Source organism: Theropithecus gelada, chromosome X (genome assembly GCF_003255815.1).
Source record: "Theropithecus gelada isolate Dixy chromosome X, Tgel_1.0, whole genome shotgun sequence".
In the NCBI taxonomy this organism is placed as follows: Eukaryota; Metazoa; Chordata; class Mammalia; order Primates; family Cercopithecidae; genus Theropithecus; species Theropithecus gelada.
Window position 1 is genome coordinate 54477751 of NC_037689.1, and position 20306 is coordinate 54498056.

The 20306-nt window shown below is 36.0% G+C and overlaps 1 protein-coding gene across 1 annotated transcript in view; it reads right to left on the reverse strand.

The window, feature by feature from the left end:
• The window catches only part of DMD (dystrophin), a 2044437-nt gene that overhangs the window by 1395609 nt on the left and 628522 nt on the right, over positions 1-20306 (reverse strand). The window contains exons 14-16 of the mRNA XM_025371836.1: positions 14004-14105; positions 13789-13896; positions 5345-5524 (exon numbers count right to left, since the gene is read on the reverse strand). Of these exons, the coding sequence (XP_025227621.1) occupies positions 5345-5524; positions 13789-13896; positions 14004-14105 (390 nt within the window). The remainder of the gene's footprint in view (positions 1-5344; positions 5525-13788; positions 13897-14003; positions 14106-20306) is intronic.

The window sequence follows — 20306 nt, forward strand, 5'->3', positions numbered from 1 at the left end:
ATTTGCATTTTGGATATAATGAAAAGCATTGGCTTATCATTTACAGTTACGTTTTATATTACTATTTGATAGGAGTTTTAAATCTCTCATCAGTTGCTTGCTTCGGCAGCACATATAATACATCTCTCATCAGGATATAAATGATATAGAAAATACATGTAATTATATAATAATCATTTTCTCTTTTTGGGCATCCTTGAATGTAAGCACAAACATATCTAGCATGAACATGAACTGCCATGTACAAGAAGAGGCAAATTCTGAGCATATATATTTTATATTAAAGAGGTGCTCACAGTTGAGAATGCTGTAAAAATGGTTGTTAGCAATATAGAAAAATATTCACAAAATGAGAATGAGATATTTGAACCTTAATAAGTCATACAACTTTCCTTATCCCTAAGACAATTTACTGTACTAAAAATTCACAAAACTACAAAACCTTTAGACTCGCCTAAAAAAAAATATATGCTTACACCAAAGCAGCCAGTGTATGGTGTATAATACTTAATGTAAATTATATATTAAATATGGTAATTATAATTTATGGTATAACATGGTAATTACAATTACCATATCAAATTGTAAAGCATATGAATAATATACCCTTTCAACAGCACATGTGATTTCGGTCAAACGAGGAAAGTAATGCTTCAAATCACATAAATTCTATTTTAAAATATTAATTATAATACATTTCTTACTATCACATTTATTAAGTTCCAGGGTACATGTACTGGATGTGCAGGTTTGTTACGTAGGTAAATGTGTGCCATGGTGGTATGCTGTACCTACTGACCCATCACATAGATATTGAGCACAGCATCCATTAGCTGTTTTTCCTGACGCTCTCCCTCCTCTCCCACCAACAGGCCCCACTGTGTGTTGTTCTCTTCCCCGTGCCCATGTGTTTCCATTGTTCAGCTCCCACTTATGAGTGAGAACGCACAGTGTTTGGTTTTCTGTTTCCGCATGAGTTTGCTGAGAATAATAGTTTCCAGCTCCATCCATGTCCCTGCAAAGGACAAAATCTCATTCCTTTTTATGGCTGCATACTATTCCATGGTGTATATATACCACATTTTCTTTACCCAGTCTATAATTGATGGGCATTTGGGTTGATTCTATGTCTTTGCTATCGTGAATAGTGCTGCAATGAACATACAAACGCATGTATCTTTATAATGGGATGATTTACATTCCTTTGGGTATATGCCCAGTCAAGGCCTTGCTGGGTATTTCTGGTTCTAGTTCTTTGAGGAATCGCCACACTGTCTTCCACAATGGTTAAACTAATTTACATTCACACCAACAGTGTAAAAGCATTCCCATTTCTCTGCAACCCTGTCAGCATCTGTTGTTTCTTGACTTTTTAATAATCACCATTCTGACTGGAATGAGATGATGGGCTGAGGCTGAGATGGATGAATTGAGAGAAGTAGGCTTCAAAGGGGGGTAATAATGAACTTCCCTGAGCTAGAGGAAAATGTTCTAACCCAATGCAAAGAAGTTAACAACCATGATAAAACATAACAGGAGCTGATAACCTGAATAACCAGTTTACAGAGGAACATAAATGACCTGATGGAGATGAGAAACGCAATACGAGAACTCCAGAATGCAATCAGTGTCAATACCTGAATAGACCAAGCAGAGGAAAGAATCTCAGAGCCTGAAGACTATCTTGCTGAAATAAGACAGGTAGACAAGATTAGAGGAAAAAAACGAGTAAAAATGAATGCACAAAACCTCTGAGAAATGTGGGATTATGTAAATTCTGAAGCAAAGATTGTTTCGGGTACCTGAAAGAGATGGGGAGAACAGAACCAAGTTGGGAATCATACTTCAGGATATCATCCGGGAGAACTTCCCCAACCTAGAAAGCCAGCCCAATATTCAAATTCAAGAAATGCCAGATACTCACTGAGAAGACCAACCCCAAGATATATAATCATAAAATTCTCCAAGGTTGAAATGAAAGAAAACATGTTAAGAGCAGCCAGAGAGAAAGGCCAGGTCACCTACAAAGGGAAGTCCATCAGATTAACAGCAGATCTCTCAGCAGAAACTCTACGAGCCAGTAGAGACTGGGGACTAATATTCAACACTGTGAAAGAAAAGAATTTCCAAGGCAGAATTTCATATCCAGACAAAGTAAACTTCCTAAGTGAAGGAGAAATAAAATCCTTTTCAGACAAGCAAATGTTGACGGAATTCGTCACTATCATATTTCACAATTATGACCAAGATAAAATATATATCGATCAGAGTTAAGGCAACTAGAAAAAATTGTGCAAATTGCAACAAGTATATTTATGAAAAATTACTGGGAAACAGGATCATTTGAGTTTTTAAAGAAGTCAATCCAGGGTATATTTGCCCTCTTTTCTCATTGTAAGCCTCCACATAGCAAGAGTCATTCTCTCTCCAACATTTAGAAACAAAGTATTTTCTATCTTCTTAGGCTACCTTCTAATCAACTTAAATACCCTCATACTTGTGTCCAGGTATTATTCAAGTCAAATCTGAGTTTGAAATGCAAGAGAGCAGCCCTCCCAGCTGATTATTTTTTTCACGTTTTGATCTCTTGCCATGCGACTGCTTCATAGGGTCAAAAATGCCTCCAAGCTTTGACCTGAATAGCAATCATACGCACAAGCAGTGTTCTTTATATGAGTACAATTGGATGCCTTGTCATCTCCATCACGATTTCCATACCCTGCCTCACAATAGGTTTTAACCATTATAAGAACTTTGCTCATTCTTTATACTAATTATTTAAAATATTTTTTGAAACAATTGAGGGTATCATGTGAATAGTCATTAATGAAACTGATTTTTCTCCCACAATCATTATAGAAAATGCACATACAAGTGAGCTTTGTTCTTCAAAGTCACAACCTTACAGCCCATATTCTTGGAATTCTTATGTAATTTCGATCAAGGTCAATTTGACACAGATAAAAGAAAATTAGTTGCTCTTACATGACACTATTTCTCTGCTGTCTCTCTTTACCTGCTTTTAATTTCTCTTTTCCTGGGTAGCTCCATTTGTATCTTCCTGTGAGCTCAAAAACAACCAGTGAAGATTTGGATCGATCCTATGACAGCATAATTTTTGGAAAGGCAATGAGAGAAAACTGAAATATGAGTTTAAGAAAGACTCAAGCTTAGTGTTCTGGAAAACAACTTACATGATGTTAAGTCCTTTTATTTGTTTCTAGCCCACAATAGGAGCGTGTAACTGAAAATAAAATTAAAAGCAGATAGTGGGCCCGGTGTGGTGGCTCACGCCTGTAATCTCAGCACTTTGGGAGGCCGAAGTGAGAGGATCACAAGGTCAGGAGATCGAGACCATCCTGGACAACATGGTGAAACCCTGTCTCTATTAAAAATACAAAAAAATTAGCCAGGCGTGGTGGTGGGCGCCTATAGTCCCACATACTTGGGAGGCTGAGGCAGGAGGATGGTGTGAACCTGGGAGGCGGAGCTTGAAGTGAGCTGAGACTGCGCCACTGCACTCCAGCCTGGGCGACACAGTGAGACTCCATCTCAAAAAATAAAAATAAAAAAAAGCAGACAGTGAACCACAAAAAGCCCTTCAGACTAACTACATGACTTACATATCAAGCTCAACCATTTTCCCCTCAAATGCTTTCATGTCTATGCGTCCATTTTGTCTTCATTGTATCCCTATGAGCAAGTGAAGAGATATATGCTATAATGCATGTTGGACTTAATTTCATGTAAAGATGTAGAGTTTTAGGTCCTTATCATAGCTTATGGATGAGATTTTTCTGAACAAAGTGTTTAGGAATATGCATTTTAATTAGCTCCTCAGGCGGCTACTATGCAGACTCAAGTTTGAGAACCACTGCATGCAATGCAAATGAACTAGAACATGACCTGTGGTTAACTGTTACAGCTCCATAAACATATCCCTTAAAAAGGATGCATGTCAAAATAACTTTATCAAATAATGACAATCTTTCTTAACATGGCAACTGACCATTCTATGGCAGCAATAATCTACAGAAGTAATGGGTACATATGGGAATAATGTTAACGTTGGGTTAAAAAGTATTAAATTGACTAAAGTCTCATGTATTTATTACATAAATACCAACGTATTTTAAAGAAGCCATGGGCAGATCACATAAAATTGGAGGAATGACAATACAGTAGTAAAATTATTATTAGATCAATTAATTGCTAAAGTATGTTTAATGGAAAACAAATGGAGTTTTTTTATCTAATGATTGTGTGGGAAATTATTACAATTTATATTCATATTTCTTCAAATTATTTTTTTAAATATCAAATTGGATTAAAAGTAACATTGAACTGTGATTGAACATCATATAGCCTGGTTTATTATGCTGTCTTAAATTTTATTCCTGGAGGCAATACTACAAACTTCATGTCTTCAAAAGGCATTTCCTAAGTGCTACTTATCAGATGTCAATTCTCAAGAAAACAAATTTCGTGTGCTTGTCTCACAATAGAGGAAGTATATGCCTAAAATCTATTGAATATGGAAGTGTATGCATGTGCATTGAGCTATGAATTGTGATTAAAGTTATTCCTTATAATGCCAGACTATGTGGCAGAATATGTTAAATACTATTATATATGTTTATATCTTGAATGACTACTCATTATTCTACCATCCAATTATATAAGAGGTTCAGCTTTTAACAATACCCCATTTTAGTGATTAAATTTTTAAAAATTATTATAATAAAACCACATACCCCAAATGTAGCTGAGATGTTTTCATAATCTACAGCCCATATGTGTTAGTATAACTAAGCCACATTCATGATTTTATGAAATCAGCAGTCTATGGCAGAAAAGGTACAACAGCCAGATAATTAACTGCACTAATAAAAAACTTTCCAAGAAATCAAAGGACTTGAACCCTAGTCCTCCTACCACTAACTTGTCTTGAAAAATTTACTTTTCTTCCCTAAGTTTCATTTTTCTCAAGAGTAAAATGGAGTTGACTAATGGTCCTAGTGGTTCCAGCAATCTCTGATTTGGGGTTAGATGGTGATGATACAGTTTCCCAGCATTTTGTTCACCTGCTCTAAGTCACTCAGTTCCCCATTACTATTGGGCTGGAAGAAATTCACTCTAGGGCAGTAACAAGTTCAGTTAATTAGTACTCTTCCTCCTCAGCATTCTCCAACAAGAAGACAGGCAAAAGAATCATGTTTTTATTTAACTAAACACAGGGTAAAAACTAATCTGGTTGCTTCTTTTGTAGGGTTATAATGCTACTCTCTTAATACAGGTTTAAAAAATCTCTGAGATCATCTGTAGCATAATTGGTATCACTAACCTGTGCTGTACTCTTTTCAAGTTTTTGGACTAAATTATCCCAACACCGGGCAAAGTTTTCCAGCCATGCTTCCATCTTTTGGGTCACTGACTTATTCTTCAGTGTTGAAAGAAGATCTTGTTTGAGTGAATAAAGTTTGTCCATGGATTGCTTTTTCTTTTCTAGATCTGCTTTTAAAACCTGTCAAAACAAGAAAGATCACGGAATAAACCTGGGTTACATTTTATACACCACTATAGTTCAATCTGCTTTTGCATGTATTTGCCCATTTGTACAGATAAGAAAATATTTCAATCGTGCCTGCAAAGGATCAAAAGTTTAGAAAAATATAGGTAGAAAGTTATAATCTATCTAATTTTCCCAAGAAGTTTGAAGAGAAAGGAAAGTCAGATGTAGAATAAAGACCTACTAGAGGCAATTAAGAGCTACCTTAAAATATTTGAAGAACATCCAAGTGAAAAGGTAATATTGCTTCAAAAGGCAAAACAGAGATCAACATGTGGAATTTGGAAGGCATGGCTTTTGGATTTCCCCTTAATTCCTGACAGAATTCAAATGAAAACTGACAATCAGGTACCAGGAGTACTGAAGAAAAGCTAGTGAGTTGAGAAAATGAGAATGGCTAAGGAAGCTTGCCATTCTGAAATGCTATGATTATTTGGATAAAATTACAATATTATTGTTTCCACCATTTTAACATTCTGTTCACCATTTAGAGATAAAAATCTCATTATGTGATTTACTGACCTTAAAATTTTCGTAGCATCCATTAATCAATTAACATCTGGTTATTTGAGTAATTATTTTTTAAAACTAATTGTAGAGCCCATTAAGTAAAAGAACTAAGTCGCTGGGCATGACATAAATCCTTCAGCATCTCTTTTCAGGTTTTGTAAATACTTAGGTGTCTTATGAAACAGTTTTTATGCCATTTATGTTTCCAAAGTTCCTGTGAGCTGTGGAGGGTTACAAACTCCCTATGGTTGATTTGAAAGGAATAAGTGGTTTATGTGAAATCAGTAAATCAGGGCAGTTTTTTTACTTGACTCAGTAACGTTGCCTGGCACACGGAGAAATTCAATTCCTGGGTACTAAACATTACTCCCCAACTTAATTTGTAAACAAAAAAGAAGAAGGAAGAGAAATAAAGGAGAAAATTATCTTACAGTCACTTAACAACCCCATATTTGGCAGCAAATACAATGAATACAAACCGTGATACCTGTCTTTCTGAAACAAATCCAAGTTTATTTAAGAGCTAACATAACATACAGCATAGAAATTGTCATGAAACAGATGCACCAATTACTCATGAACCAAAGTGCCCCCAACCTAGAGCAGTCAATACACCTTCCTGAAAAGGACAATCTAAGTAGTCCATTTTGGTACGCCACCAGCATTGATAGCTCTGAACTGCAGAATGCTCTAGTGTCTCCTCCAATTAGTTTGTCTTTTACTCAGAATCTGCTTCACCTGGTATATGTTATAGTTCAGTCTTCATGCCATTTTTAAGGGGAAATGAAGTGAAATTTAAATTTCATTTCAAATTTTTCCTTAACAATGACTTCAGTATTTTTCTGAGCTTGAAATAATAGACCAAAATACAAATTAAGATATTATACATTGAATTCATATTACAATAAAACTCATGGTGTGGGGGTTTAGCAATAGATAGGTGCCTTTTTTTTTTTTTTTTTGAGTTGGGGGAGTCTCACTCTGTCGGGCAGGCTGGAGTGCAGTGGCGTGATCTCAGCTCACTGTAGCCTCTGTCTCCCAGGTTCAAGCAATTCTCCTATGTCAGTCTCGTGAGTAGCTGGCATTACAGGCACATGCCACAACGCCCAGCTAATTTTTCATATTTTTAGTAGAGACAGGGGTCTCACCATGTTGGCCTGATTGGTCTCAAACTCCTGACCTCAAGTGATCCACCCGCCTTGGCCTCCCAACGTGCTGGGATTACAGACATGAGCCACCGTACCGGCCAAATAGATAGGTTTTGCATATTCATTTTGTTTAATTCACATGTTAGCTTTCCATTAAATTTAAGTGAATATTTGCATTAGTACTAGAACAAAGGTTTATGCTACCTGTCTCAAGCTGAGAGCCATATTTGAATTTCAATTTCAATGTATATTCCTCCAGTTACATTATACAGTGTCATTTTCCTTTTTTTTTAACTACAGAAAAGAGGCACAATATAAAGACAAAAATTTAAAAATAAAAAAAAATTATGTAAGTACAATCCTCTTTGGCTTACTTTCTCAGACTGTAAGAAACTATTTTAAATAGCCATATGTATAAGGCTAAAGGGTCTACCCATTATTTAAACAAAGTATGTAATGATCTGGAAACATGTCAGGACTGTTGTAAGCCTCCTGTTTTAATATTAAGTCAAATGAAGAAACATTTGGTAAGCATTACAAAAATGAAAGTCACCATTAAAAACAAAATTAGAGGTGGTGGCTCACATCTATAATCTCAGCACTTTCGGAGCTGAGGCGGGCAGATCACGAGGTCAGGAGTTCGAGACCAGCCTGGCCAACATAGAGAAACCCTGTCTCTACTAAAAATACAAAAATTAGCTGGGCATGTTAGTGCATGCCTGTAGTCCTAGCTACTCAGGAGGCTGAGGCAAGAGAATCGCTTGAACCAGGGAGGTAGAGGTTGCCCTGAGGCAAGATCGTACCACTGCACTCCAGCCTGGGCAACAGAGCGAGACTCCATCTCCACAAAGACAAAAAAAAAAAATCCAATTAAGAAAAGTGCACTCAAGGTAAAGTAAAACCAATGTTATAATTACATTGTGTGATTACTGAATAAATGAATTTTTATATGTCTATATGACAAAAACACTGAACCCAGACTTCTACCTAATAAATTTTAGATATGCGTTTCAAAAATGATGATGGCAGCTCAGTTATTTGGTCTCAGTTTCTCTCTCTCTTTCTATCTTTCAGTAGTCATTTCCTGGTTCCAGAAGAACTCCCCCAGGATTAACAGAGGGAGGAAAAGAAAGAAACTCCATGATGGTGCCAGACACATTAGATCATAGAATTCATTAGAATTACCTTGTCCTGTCTATCCATTGATGCTGGCTCTTTTAAGCTTAGGTCTTACATGTGCATATTAAATAACTATGATTCGTTACTAATGATTGCATAAAATGTGTATTTCTACATATCAATAATTAACCATAGGTCTATGAGTGCCAGAGACCCATAGTGCTCTAGAAAATTCAGGTGGCAAAAATTCAGGAAGATCTAGAAAATGTGTACAAAGCAAAGGCCAGTGGAGATAGTAAAAGAAGAAATATATTTTATTTTTATAGAAGCCAGGCATGTGGACCTACCTCCAAGGTAGGCAGGAAGGTACAGTCAATAAATCAGACTGGGTGAGCAGTGGATATGAAGAGACAGATAAGCTGTTCAAGATGATTTGAAGTGAAAAGATAATGCATCATTACGAAAGGCCCAGGAAACCTTCATCTCACTCTCATCAGCAATATGCATAAGAGAATAATGCCAAGACAATTTCTCCTATATTGTCAAAATTGAGTTTTGCACCTATATTATGTGTAGTTACTTATCTATATGTAAGATGTACTCCAATTCATTCTAATCACCAATTGTACTTTGGGAGGTTGATCTATTACAGAGGTTCTCATCTTGAAAGAACACCAGAATTACCTGAAAGGCTTGTTAGAATGCAGATGACTAGGCTCTACTTCCAGAGTTTCTAAATCATTGGTCTGAAGATGACCTAACAATGTGCATTCCTAAAATTTCCTTGATACTGATGCTGCCGGTTGGGGGAACACATTTTGAGAAGCATTGCTTCTGTCTGAATGGCCATCCCAGCAGTTGAGGTAAAGGTAGCAAGTCAAACAGCACTGTCAACAGGAACTTGCTCAGTTACCATAAGCACTTCATCCATGTCCTTTGATCCCACAGGCATTTAAGAGTATCTTCAATTCCCAAGTACTTCTGTAGCCCTTATATGGCATACTCTCTTGGATCACCCTGCTTCCCCAGAGCTGTCTTTACCTGGCAAACACCAACAGTCTCCCCAGCAGCAATACACTTACTCAGGAACAGATTTCTTCTTGACTCAGATCTTCCCATGATAATTTACATGATTCTACAAGTCTTATAATTCACCTCATAAAAGCTACTGTTTCTTGTTTCCCTTCATTTTTTATTCCTGACGCCAAATCAGTTTAAAACTTAAATCAGTTTTGATTATATAAAATAAGAGATCTACATGATTTGGACTCTAATCCCAAAGATCTAGAGCAAATTAAATGTCATAATCCCCACCTCCCACCCCAACGGTAAGGAGGAGACAATCCCGTGGGTTATTAGTGATAGTATTTCAAAACAAATTATACTTATTGTAAAGAAAAGAGAGTTTTTAGCACAGTGTATCTATACCTAGACATGTAGTGAAAACTGGTGACAGATGGTACCTGTTTTGGGTCTCAGATTGTGACATATTTTAATGAACATTAAATTCTTATTCACTGCCTGAGTCAGCAGGGGAATTTTACCTCAAATTCTAGACCACCTGTCAGGTTTTGTTAATTGGCTTAAACTATCAAATGACAAGACCTATAGAAAACATATTTTCTCTTTGTTCACAAGCAAAGTGACATAATACAGTTTTTAAACCTATTGGAAAATTATTGAGACTTTGTTAAAAGAGCATTTGTATGGCCCTGAGGCTAGCCAAGATTTCTGCTCACAAAAATGTTAACATAGAGGCACATTATTGTTAGAAATGACAGTTCTCAGTTGCAGTTATTTTTTCCAAGGAATCAACTGACATGAGGAGTACTGAAATAGACTGAAAGACCTGGACCTGAGTCTGAATGTCTTAGTGTTCATTTTAAGTCTGATACTAATGTTGTAGGATACAGGCCCTGTGTTTTTTCTTGATCTCGATTTTTTTTTTTTTTTTTTTTTTTTTTTTTTGAGACGGAGTCTCACTGTGCCTCCCAGGCTGGAGTGCAGTGGCGCGAGCTCGGCTCACTGCAAGCTCCGCCCCCCGGGTTCACGCCATTCTCCCGCCTCAGCCTCCCGAGTAGCTGGGACTACAGGCGCCCGCTACCGCGCCCGGCTAGGTTTTTGTATTTTTAGTAGAGACGGGGTTTCACCATGTTAGCCAGGATAGTCTCGATCTCCTGACCTTGTGATCCACCCGCCTCGGCCTCCCAAAGTGCTGGGATTACAGGCTTGAGCCACCGCGCCCGGCCTCGATTTTCTTTTGGAAATAACCTGAGTAGCTGTTCCTAATGAACTTTAGATGTGCAATTAGACTGAAGAAACACTAGATGAGATGCAGAATCTCATCTAGCTTTAACATATTTGGATTTTGTCAGTTTGTGGCTTCCTAAGAACAACTTTCTTGATTGGTAAATCTAGTCAACAATATATGTAGGAACTTTCACTAGATATTGAGATTTGGAATTTATCATCATGTAAAATAACTGTACTATTCTGGCATGTGGTACTTTCCAAAGATGGCTGTAAAATATCCTCATCTCAGATGCTTTGCTATAACTTGATCTTGGTGCTTCTCCAGGAGGAAATGAAACCTAATTCTTTTTCCTTGAATCTGGGCAGGCTTGTGACTTTTTCAACCCACAGAATATGATTGACCATCACCGTTATGATTGACTGTCTGAAGCACATGGTTCTGTATTTAACTAGCAATATATCTTGGCTCTTAATCAGAGGGCATGAATGCATTTTGATAATCAGTGGTCACTCACTTATTTACTGCAAGGATTCATATTTTACCTGAGAAGAACAATGTTTGTAAGGTATATTCTGCTTTAAGGAGATGTAATCCATGCATCCATTCCTCTAGATATGATAGAATCCATCAGCAATTTATCCTCTCCTCTCTGTGGCATGTGACAGCGTATATCACTTCCTACTTTTTTGAAGTATTTATTCTCCTCATTTTTGTGATACCACTTTCCCCCTGTGGTATTTGCTCAATCTTTTGGTTAACATCTTGTCCTCTGTCTACTCCTTGACTGTAGACATTCCCCCTGGAATCTATTCATTTCACTTAATGTGTCACTCTACACAATCCCTCAGAAGCATTTTGATTGCTTCTGAATCAATAACTAGTCATGAACCCTTTTCTGAGATTCTAGTTGTGTAGTCTGACTAATGGAAAGGATTTTTAACTTGGATGTCTCAAGGACATTTTACACTAAATATATCCAAATCTGAAATAATTATCATTCTTGTCATTCCACCAATTTCTCTTCTATTCTCCTATTAGGGCTAGTAACCCTCCGGTCACCCAAATGAAATGTCTAGGAACCATTTCGAACTTCTGCCTCTTATCACAAGTTTCATTCATCACATCTTAACATTCTAATATTTCTCTCCTTATCTTAATACCCAATGCTACTTAGTTCAGGTCTTCTGATTAATCCTCATACCATCAAACATCTTCCTACCAAAAAGTATTACAAAAATGCAAATATGATTCTTTTGCAAACTCTCAATGGTGTCCCATCAGCTGCAGGCCAAAACTACAAATATAGCTGATATTTTTGCACTTGTGTTTTGAAACTTATACAGGTTACTTTTCTGAACTCTATTTTTGGTAGTCACATCACTTAATAAAGTCTATATTCATTGAGAAATAATTTCTTATCAATAATAAGCTAACTTGTAATAACAAGTAATACATAAGTAAATCTATTTTAAATTAAAAGACCAATGCAGGTTAGCATTTATGGAGCAAAAAAAAAAAAAATATATATATATATATATATATATATATATGAAACAAATATCCGGTAAAATGGTACGTATTTAAAATAAGTGGAAAAATTTACTTAAGTTTAGAAATGATTTCATTATTATGAAGTACAATATATAATATGAATACAGATATAAATTGATTCACTCAGGTGAAATTATGAAACACTACTTACAATCATTTTGTTTTATAAAAGTTCATATCAAGTGAACATTTAATCAAATCTATCAAAAATTTTAAGAAATCATAATACAGAATATTTCACTTGAAAAATTAAGCTCACAGTATCAGACTGGCCTCTTTTACTAGAAATGATAAAATTCACAGAGTAAGAGAAACTTTGAAGTATTTTTATTTATTTATTTATTTATTTATTTATTTATTTATTTATTTTTTTGAGACGGAGTCTCGCTGTGTCGCCCAGGCTGGAGTGCAGTGACTGGATCTCAGCTCACTGCAAACTCCGCCTCCCAGGTTTACGCCAGTCTCCTGCCTCAGCCTCCCAAGTAGCTGGGACTACAGGCACCCGCCACCTCGCCTCGCTAGTTTTTTGTATTTTTTTTTTTAGTACAGACGGGGTTTCACCATGTTAGCCAGGATGGTCTCGATCTCCTGACCTCGTGATCCGCCCGTCTCGGCCTCCCAAAGTGCTGAGATTACAGGCTTGAGCCACCGCGCCCGGCCGTATTTTTTTTTTTTTAATCTTGGAAATTCCTGCAGAAACCAAATGTTTCAATGAAGCCTTTTCTGAAGTCCATTTACTGCAAAGAAATCTCATTTCTCAAAACTTGAGGCATTTATAATCAATGCCATTTGATTGGCTTTAATGTTTTTTGTTTGAAAAAGTAGGTGATATTGTTTGGATCTCTGTCTTCTCCAAATCTCATGTTGAAAGGTGATTCCCAGTGTTGGAGGTAGGGTCTGGTGGGAGGTGATTGGATCATGAGGGCGGATGTCTCATGAATGGCTTAGCACCATCCCTTTCATGATGAGTCAGTTCTCATTCAGTATTAGTTCACATGAAATCTGGTTGTTTAAGAGAGTCTGGGACATTCCCCTTATCTCTTTTGTTTCCACTCTTGCCATGTGATATACACTGGCTCCCCTTCTCCTTCTGCCATGATTGTAAGCTTCCTGAGGCCCTTACCAGGAGCAGATGCTGGTGTCATGCTTCTTGTACAGCCTTCAGAACCATGAGCCAGTTAAACCTCTTTATTTTATAAGTAACTTAGTCTCAGGTATCCCTTTATAATAAACTAAGGTTAAACTCCATCAATGTGAGGATAATCGTCACTTAGTATCTCTCACATATTATTCTGAGAATCAACTTTAGTCTCTTTTTTTTTTAGAACTATGCTGCTTAGAACTTTATGAAAGGCTCACAAACGTTTCTTAGTATTACTTTATTAACTTTAATTGAAGTCTTATTCTGGTATGCTGTGTTTTATCAATAGTACAACTTTGTTTGAAAAACAAAGTTGAAAATCCAGCTAGAGTTTTTTCCCATTTTAATTCAGAAAAGTAGCAATATGACATTTTTGAATAATCTATGATCCAAGCAAAAATAAACATTTAATATTCCATAGCAAAGAAGAGACTAAATAATAGTGATAATATACACTACTGGGTTATAAGACTATTGAAAGCTAGAAATTACATACGGCCAGTTTTTGAAGACTTGATAACATTTCATTTTGATCCTTAAAGCCAGTTGTGTGAATCCTGTTCACCACATCTTCTTTTTCTGAAAGCCATGCACTAAAAAGGCACTGCAAGACATTAAAGAATTCCAAGGAATAAATAAACATAAATCTTTACTTTTCCAATTTATTATCCCCCCATGCCTTTTACAGCTAGTTTCTCACACATGACTCACCTGTTCTTCAGTAAGACGTTGCCATTTGAGAAGGATGTCTTGTAAAAGAACCCAGCGGTCTTCTGTCCACCTGCAGATGTTTGCCCATCGATCTCCCAATACCTGGGGAAGAGACAATCAACCACAGCATCAGTAAACAATTGGTAACTACGTTTTATTAAAAATGGCATGAATAATCCGCCAAAGTATCTAATTTGAGTCTCCTATGTATGCTAGAAGTTGGAAAGGACACTCTTCCTGATCTGCTTACATTTAAATAAGGGGTGTGACTTTGTCTTTATCTGACCAAGTCTTGTACCCTTCATAGAAAGGCAAAGATACAAACAATATGAAGTGGTTATTATATCACTATATAACATGGCTCCATAGCAAACGTAAGATAACAAAGACATACATACAGAATTAGAGAGGATTTTGCAATGAGAACAAGTAAAAGGTGTATCTTCCTTAGGTTTGAAAATACACTCTAAAGAATAAAAATCTGACTACTAAATAGAATACCTCAAAAGACTCTTAATTGAAGCAATCTTGCATAATGAGAATTGCCTACTGTTTGGATTGCAGAAGAAAGTTATTAGTAACTTAAACTCTATTCATATGTAGATTTTCCAATTTTCTCAATTATTACAAAATTATTAAAATGTTCTGTTTTTAAACTACTCTAGTGAGAAACCTTATCTCCGAGTAAAAACTACTACATCATTAATGTGTCACTAATGTCTAAGAACACACACTGTTTTAATATGTAACATAAACCAACTACCAATGATTTTTGGAAGGAAAACACGTATTGTGATGCTTTCTATGCAAAGGAAGCATTTAAAAAATGGCATTTAGCTCAACCTCATTATGATGCACTTTATAGCCTAAAATTTCAACTTTTTGTGACTTTTTCACATAAATAAGCAACTTATTTTCTCATATATGTTGGACCTTTAAAGCTAGAAATCATAAAATACTGACATGCTTTATTTTATATAGAATTAGACCTAGAAAAATGTTTATAACTCATATTTTTGAAAAATCTATTGTCTAAGATAAGTCTCATAATTTCTATGTTACTTGATACTATGTATATTAACCCATCTAGAGGATATTAACACATGATTTAAACAATGCAAATGAAATTAGCATCATGAAAATAACCCACTGATTTTTTTTTTTTTTTTTTTTTTTTTTTGGATACAGAGTTTTGCTCTTGTCACCCAGGCTGGAGTGCAATGGCACTATCTCAGCTCCCTGCAACCTTCACCTCCTGGGTTCAGGCAATTCTCCTGCCTCAGCCTCCCCAATAGCTGAGATTACAGGCGTCCGCCACCATGTCCGACTAATTTTTGTATTTTTAGTAGAAACGGGGTTTCGCCATCTTGGCCAGGCTGGTCTCGAACTTCTGACCTCAGGTGATCCACCTGCCTCGGCCTCCCAAAGTGCTGGGATTACAGGCATGAGCCACTGCACCTGGCCGTAATCCACTTATTTCTACTTGGAGAGTCACATTTCTTAAATTGTTTCATCTACCACCACTTAAAAAATATACACGCATAAACAGAAGGCAGTCAACATTTTTGTACAGTATTAAAATCATCATGTACTTATATGCAGCTCAGTCATAAGTGAGTTTTCAGTTTTTCTTCATAAATATCAATGTTATTGCTTTCAGCATAATGTAACTGGTTTTTATTTTTTGTAGTTTCACTTTCTACTCAACTTATTTTGAATTATGTTTAAAATAAAAGCCATAGCTCTCAGCGATGTGAGACACCCACAGGAAATGTGCCAACCTTAAATCAATGAATTCAATAACTTCAACCATTTAATTATTACGAATGCGTATATGTAGGTTTTTTCTAAAACATACTTGAATTTCTTTAGTGAACTTCCTAGTGACCCTGTCAGTACATGTCAGGTAAAATGGCAAGTAACAAAATGGTTAATAGATTAGTTGTGGCAGAAAAAAGCTTCAAATGGAGAAAATCTTACCTCTTAAGTATAAACTACACCATCTGCCTGATGTGATGATGCAGATCTTAAAAGTCAAAATGTGGGAAATTTATTGTGGCCCATCAACTCTAGTGAAGACGACAGTCAATGGAAGAAGGGGCAAACTCAAGCTATAGCATCATATTCACAAACAAAATAGAGACTTCCAAGTACATACAGCATCTTCTCTCTAGTTCTACAAGACATATAGTGTCCACTGAAGCAGTATTTTAAGCCTGTAACCCCATAGGTAGAAATGCATAATTGATTTTAGTGGGAATACAAATCCAAATAAAGATCTCCTATTCCAGGTTGCATAAGATTTTCACATTTATTGAAACTCTGAGATGTATTAATGTGATGCATGTAATATTGCAGTTGTGTTCACTGAATGAGTCACAAAAAAACTAATATGGTAGTTCTCCTTTATCCGCATGGGATATGCTCCAAAATCCTCAGGTGGGTGCCTAAAACTGCAGCTACTACAAAACCCTATACAAAGTATTTATGAATTTTTCTTTCTTCACAATTTCACAGATAGATTTGTTCTTACCACAGATTTTGAGCCACCCCAGCAAATGATTTTTTTGCCTTATTAAGTTGGGAATTGTCACCTTTTCACATAAAGAAAAACCCTTTACAGTTTTCCTTTAGCATATGTGAATTGCCAACATAACTACTCTTGCACTTTGGGGCCATGACTACGTAAAACAAGGGTGACTTGAACACAAGCACTGCGGGATCATGACAGTGAATCTAAGAACCTAGACAGGTAATAAGTAATGGGCGGGTAGCATTGACAGCATGAAGACGCTGGACGAAGGGGTGATTCAGTCCTGGGTGGGACACAGGTGGGATGGCACAAGATTTCATCATGCTACTCAAAACGGCATGCAATTTAAAATTTATGAATTATTTCTGGAATTTTTCATTTAATATTTTCTGACCATGGCTGACTGCCAGTAATTGAAGCCAAGGAGAGCAAAACCATGGATAAGGGAGGGAGGGAGGGATTGCTGTAAACACTCTTTTGGGTATACAGGCAACCTATTTAAGACAACTATTTAAAAAATACCACTAAAAGTGTCCTTTGTATCCAAATAATGATTATAGATAATTTTGATAATTTATCAGAGAAAGTTTGTGATTCAGCTAATCTTTAGCTTACAGTTAATGATAGCCATCAATGCATTCATTCATTGGTAATTAATTTACTATATAACAAATATGTATCAACTATCTGGATATGCCAAATATAAACAGAAGATGTTACAGGCTGAATAGTGTCCCCTGAAGTCCATGTTGAAGCCCTATACCCCACCTACTATATCAGAATGTGCCCATATCTGGAGATAGTGACTTTAAATAGACGTTAAGTTACAATGAGTCTATTAAGGTTGCTCTATTCCAATATGATGGGTATCCTTATGAGAAGAGGACATTTGGACACAGCAAAACACCAGGGATGTGTACAACAGAGGAGACCCCACATGAGGACGCAGGAACAAGGTGTTCATCTGCAAGCCAAGGACAGGGGCCTCACAAGAGACCGACCCTTGCCAGTACCTTGGTCTTGAACTTCTGGCCTCCAGAATGGTGAGAAAATAAATTTTTATTGTTTAAGCCACTAGTCCATGTTATTTTTTAATGATAGCCCTGACAAAGGAGTAACACAAAAGACATTTAAGAGAGATGGATTCTTTTCCCAGAAATACGTGTCTAAATGTCTGTCAAAGAAAATAATACCAACCCCTTAAAGAATTGCAAATACTAAACAAGAGTATGTATTGGAAAGTATTATTGATTTGAAACAAGTTATTTAAGAGTTGGTCGTTGTTTACATTTTGCTTGATCATGGTTCTTACATCAAATCTAAGAACTGCCAAGGGTCATCTATTTTACTGTATTCACTCTAGAAAGGCACCCATTAGATCTTTACAAATAGATGTTTAGTCTTCAAGTATATTCTTTAAAGGTTTCCAACACAAGAGAGCATACATATCCTTTAGTAACATATTCTATTGCTTAAACCTATGTTACTCTTAGAAAATACTCAATGAACTGAAACTAAGTCACTTCTGTAGCAATGTGGGCATAGTGCTTTCTACTGATCTCAGTGTAAGTAGATAAGTGAAATAGAAATTACTTGCTCATACGCTGTACACATCTGCCCATACATTTTTGTGATGTCATATGTACAAGTATAAATAGATGTACGCAAAGTGCTTAAATTTATGGATTTACCTATTTATTGCTTAGCAATCTTGGCGTTAATTTGAATTACAAAGAATGAAGCAAAACAATTGAAAGACTATCCCTCAGCTCTAGAATCACTCAAAGATGCTGGTTTGCCTGAATGCTTTAACAAAATTGCTAGACAAGTGTAAGAAATTGGATCAAATGGGGCTAATATATTTTTTTAAAGAACCACTGTATTAGGATTAGAAACCTCTTTTCTAGAGAAAAAAAATATGTAACTTCAACTCAGTGTTTCTCTGAGTTTCGATTTACGTACAGGAATCCCTTGAGCTTTTAGCAATAATGCACATTTTTATAGAGCCAGATAAACATTATACACATAAATGTAAAACCAATGAATTATAAACTCTCACAAAATGGTAAAAGAAGTTAATTTTTATTTATGTTCTCATTTTGTCTCAGCAGTAAGTGAAGCTAAAGGTCAGCTCACTTTGTCTAACATATTTTCATGGACTAAATCACAACTCCATTATCGTCCATGCTCAGATCCACAATGGGGAGGATTTTTTCCTCCCATTTAATTCACATCTCATATTGTTATATGTGCCAAGGGCATTTCTCATCTGAATTCCTTTGTTTGGTTGAGTTGCCATTTCAATGCAAAAGTGAAATATGGCTACTAAAAAAACATTTGGATAAACGTAACTGAGGAAAATTTGACAAGCCTGGGAAGTAAATCTTAAGTATGGTGACCCTTGAATTTATGGGAACCAGGGACAGAATATGAAACCTAAACTGTGCCCATCAGTATTGGCATTAAGATATAGAGTGCTCCCAGGCACATATCCACTAAGGTGGAAACAATTATGTGCCATGGACCACACAATGCATCAGCAACAGGGCTTTATAAAAGAGAGAGACCAAAACCAACCCATCTTATTTTATTGTAGGTTAAGACCCTATAATACACTCCTCCACTAAATGAATTTTGTGTGTAATGAGCCTTCTGAAAATCACTTATTTCTTGATTTTTCCTTCTTACTTTATCAACAACTATGCAGTTAAAAAGTATAAGCAATTTAATCTTACTGATGGTAAAATGGAAATCACATCAAAAACCACTGAAAACAACAAAAATCCATTACGAGGCTAGAAATGTGGCAGAGTCGTACTGAATAGCGTTTAGCAAGGGTATGGTTTGGTTCTCAGTTTTACACGCTTCTACAAACTTAACTGGAGCAACATACTATAAAATGGTGTACCTTATATCTTCACTAACATATGGTACAGGGCAGATAAACATATTTTGATGAGTTATGAAACAATGACTAAGTTTTTTTGAAAGTATAATTCCTACTTCTATTTAAATGATCCTGTAATAATCTTGTGTCTGAACTCAAGGAACTTTTAGCTGTCACTTCCAAAGGAGCAGGTTACGGATGAGGAAACTGACAGATTGGTTAAGTAATTTGTCTAAGGTCACAGAAGTCACAGTACTGAGTGTCTGGGATTTGACCTCAGATCCATTTGGCTACAAGTTCCTGCTCGTTCATAATGGTATTCACTCAGTAGAGCATTCATTATAAAAGATATGCCTTCTAATTTGTGCTACACAACCTACAGTGAGATATCCGGATGCTGAATCCCTTTGGAGTCCTTTCATATTTTGTTTTAGCAGAAGTTTGACTAGATTTAACATTTTATCTAATCTGCTTGACAAGGATTTGAAGCTTATAATTTGATTCAAAAACATTTGATATTGTAACTCTATATTTGTTTAATCATAAAACGTCAGAAAATACTTGCACTTCCAGATTAAGAACATGTGGCCTTTGCCAGGATTTATTTTTAAAAGGTAAATATGACTGAGTTGTTAATTAAATTCTGCCTTTGCAATTGTGCTCAAAGTGTAGTGAGATTTTAACTTGAAGAAGCATGTTCTTCTCTACGCTATTTCAGTCAGTTTCATATATCATTTATTTGTATGAGTATACAAAGTGCTAATGAATAAACCTGGAAAAGCCTTTTTGTTGTTTTCACTGCTGTTATTATTTGCAGGATATTATTTAATGTTTTTTTGGCAGCTTAATAAACTCTGTACTCTCCAGCTCCCACCAGTCTATT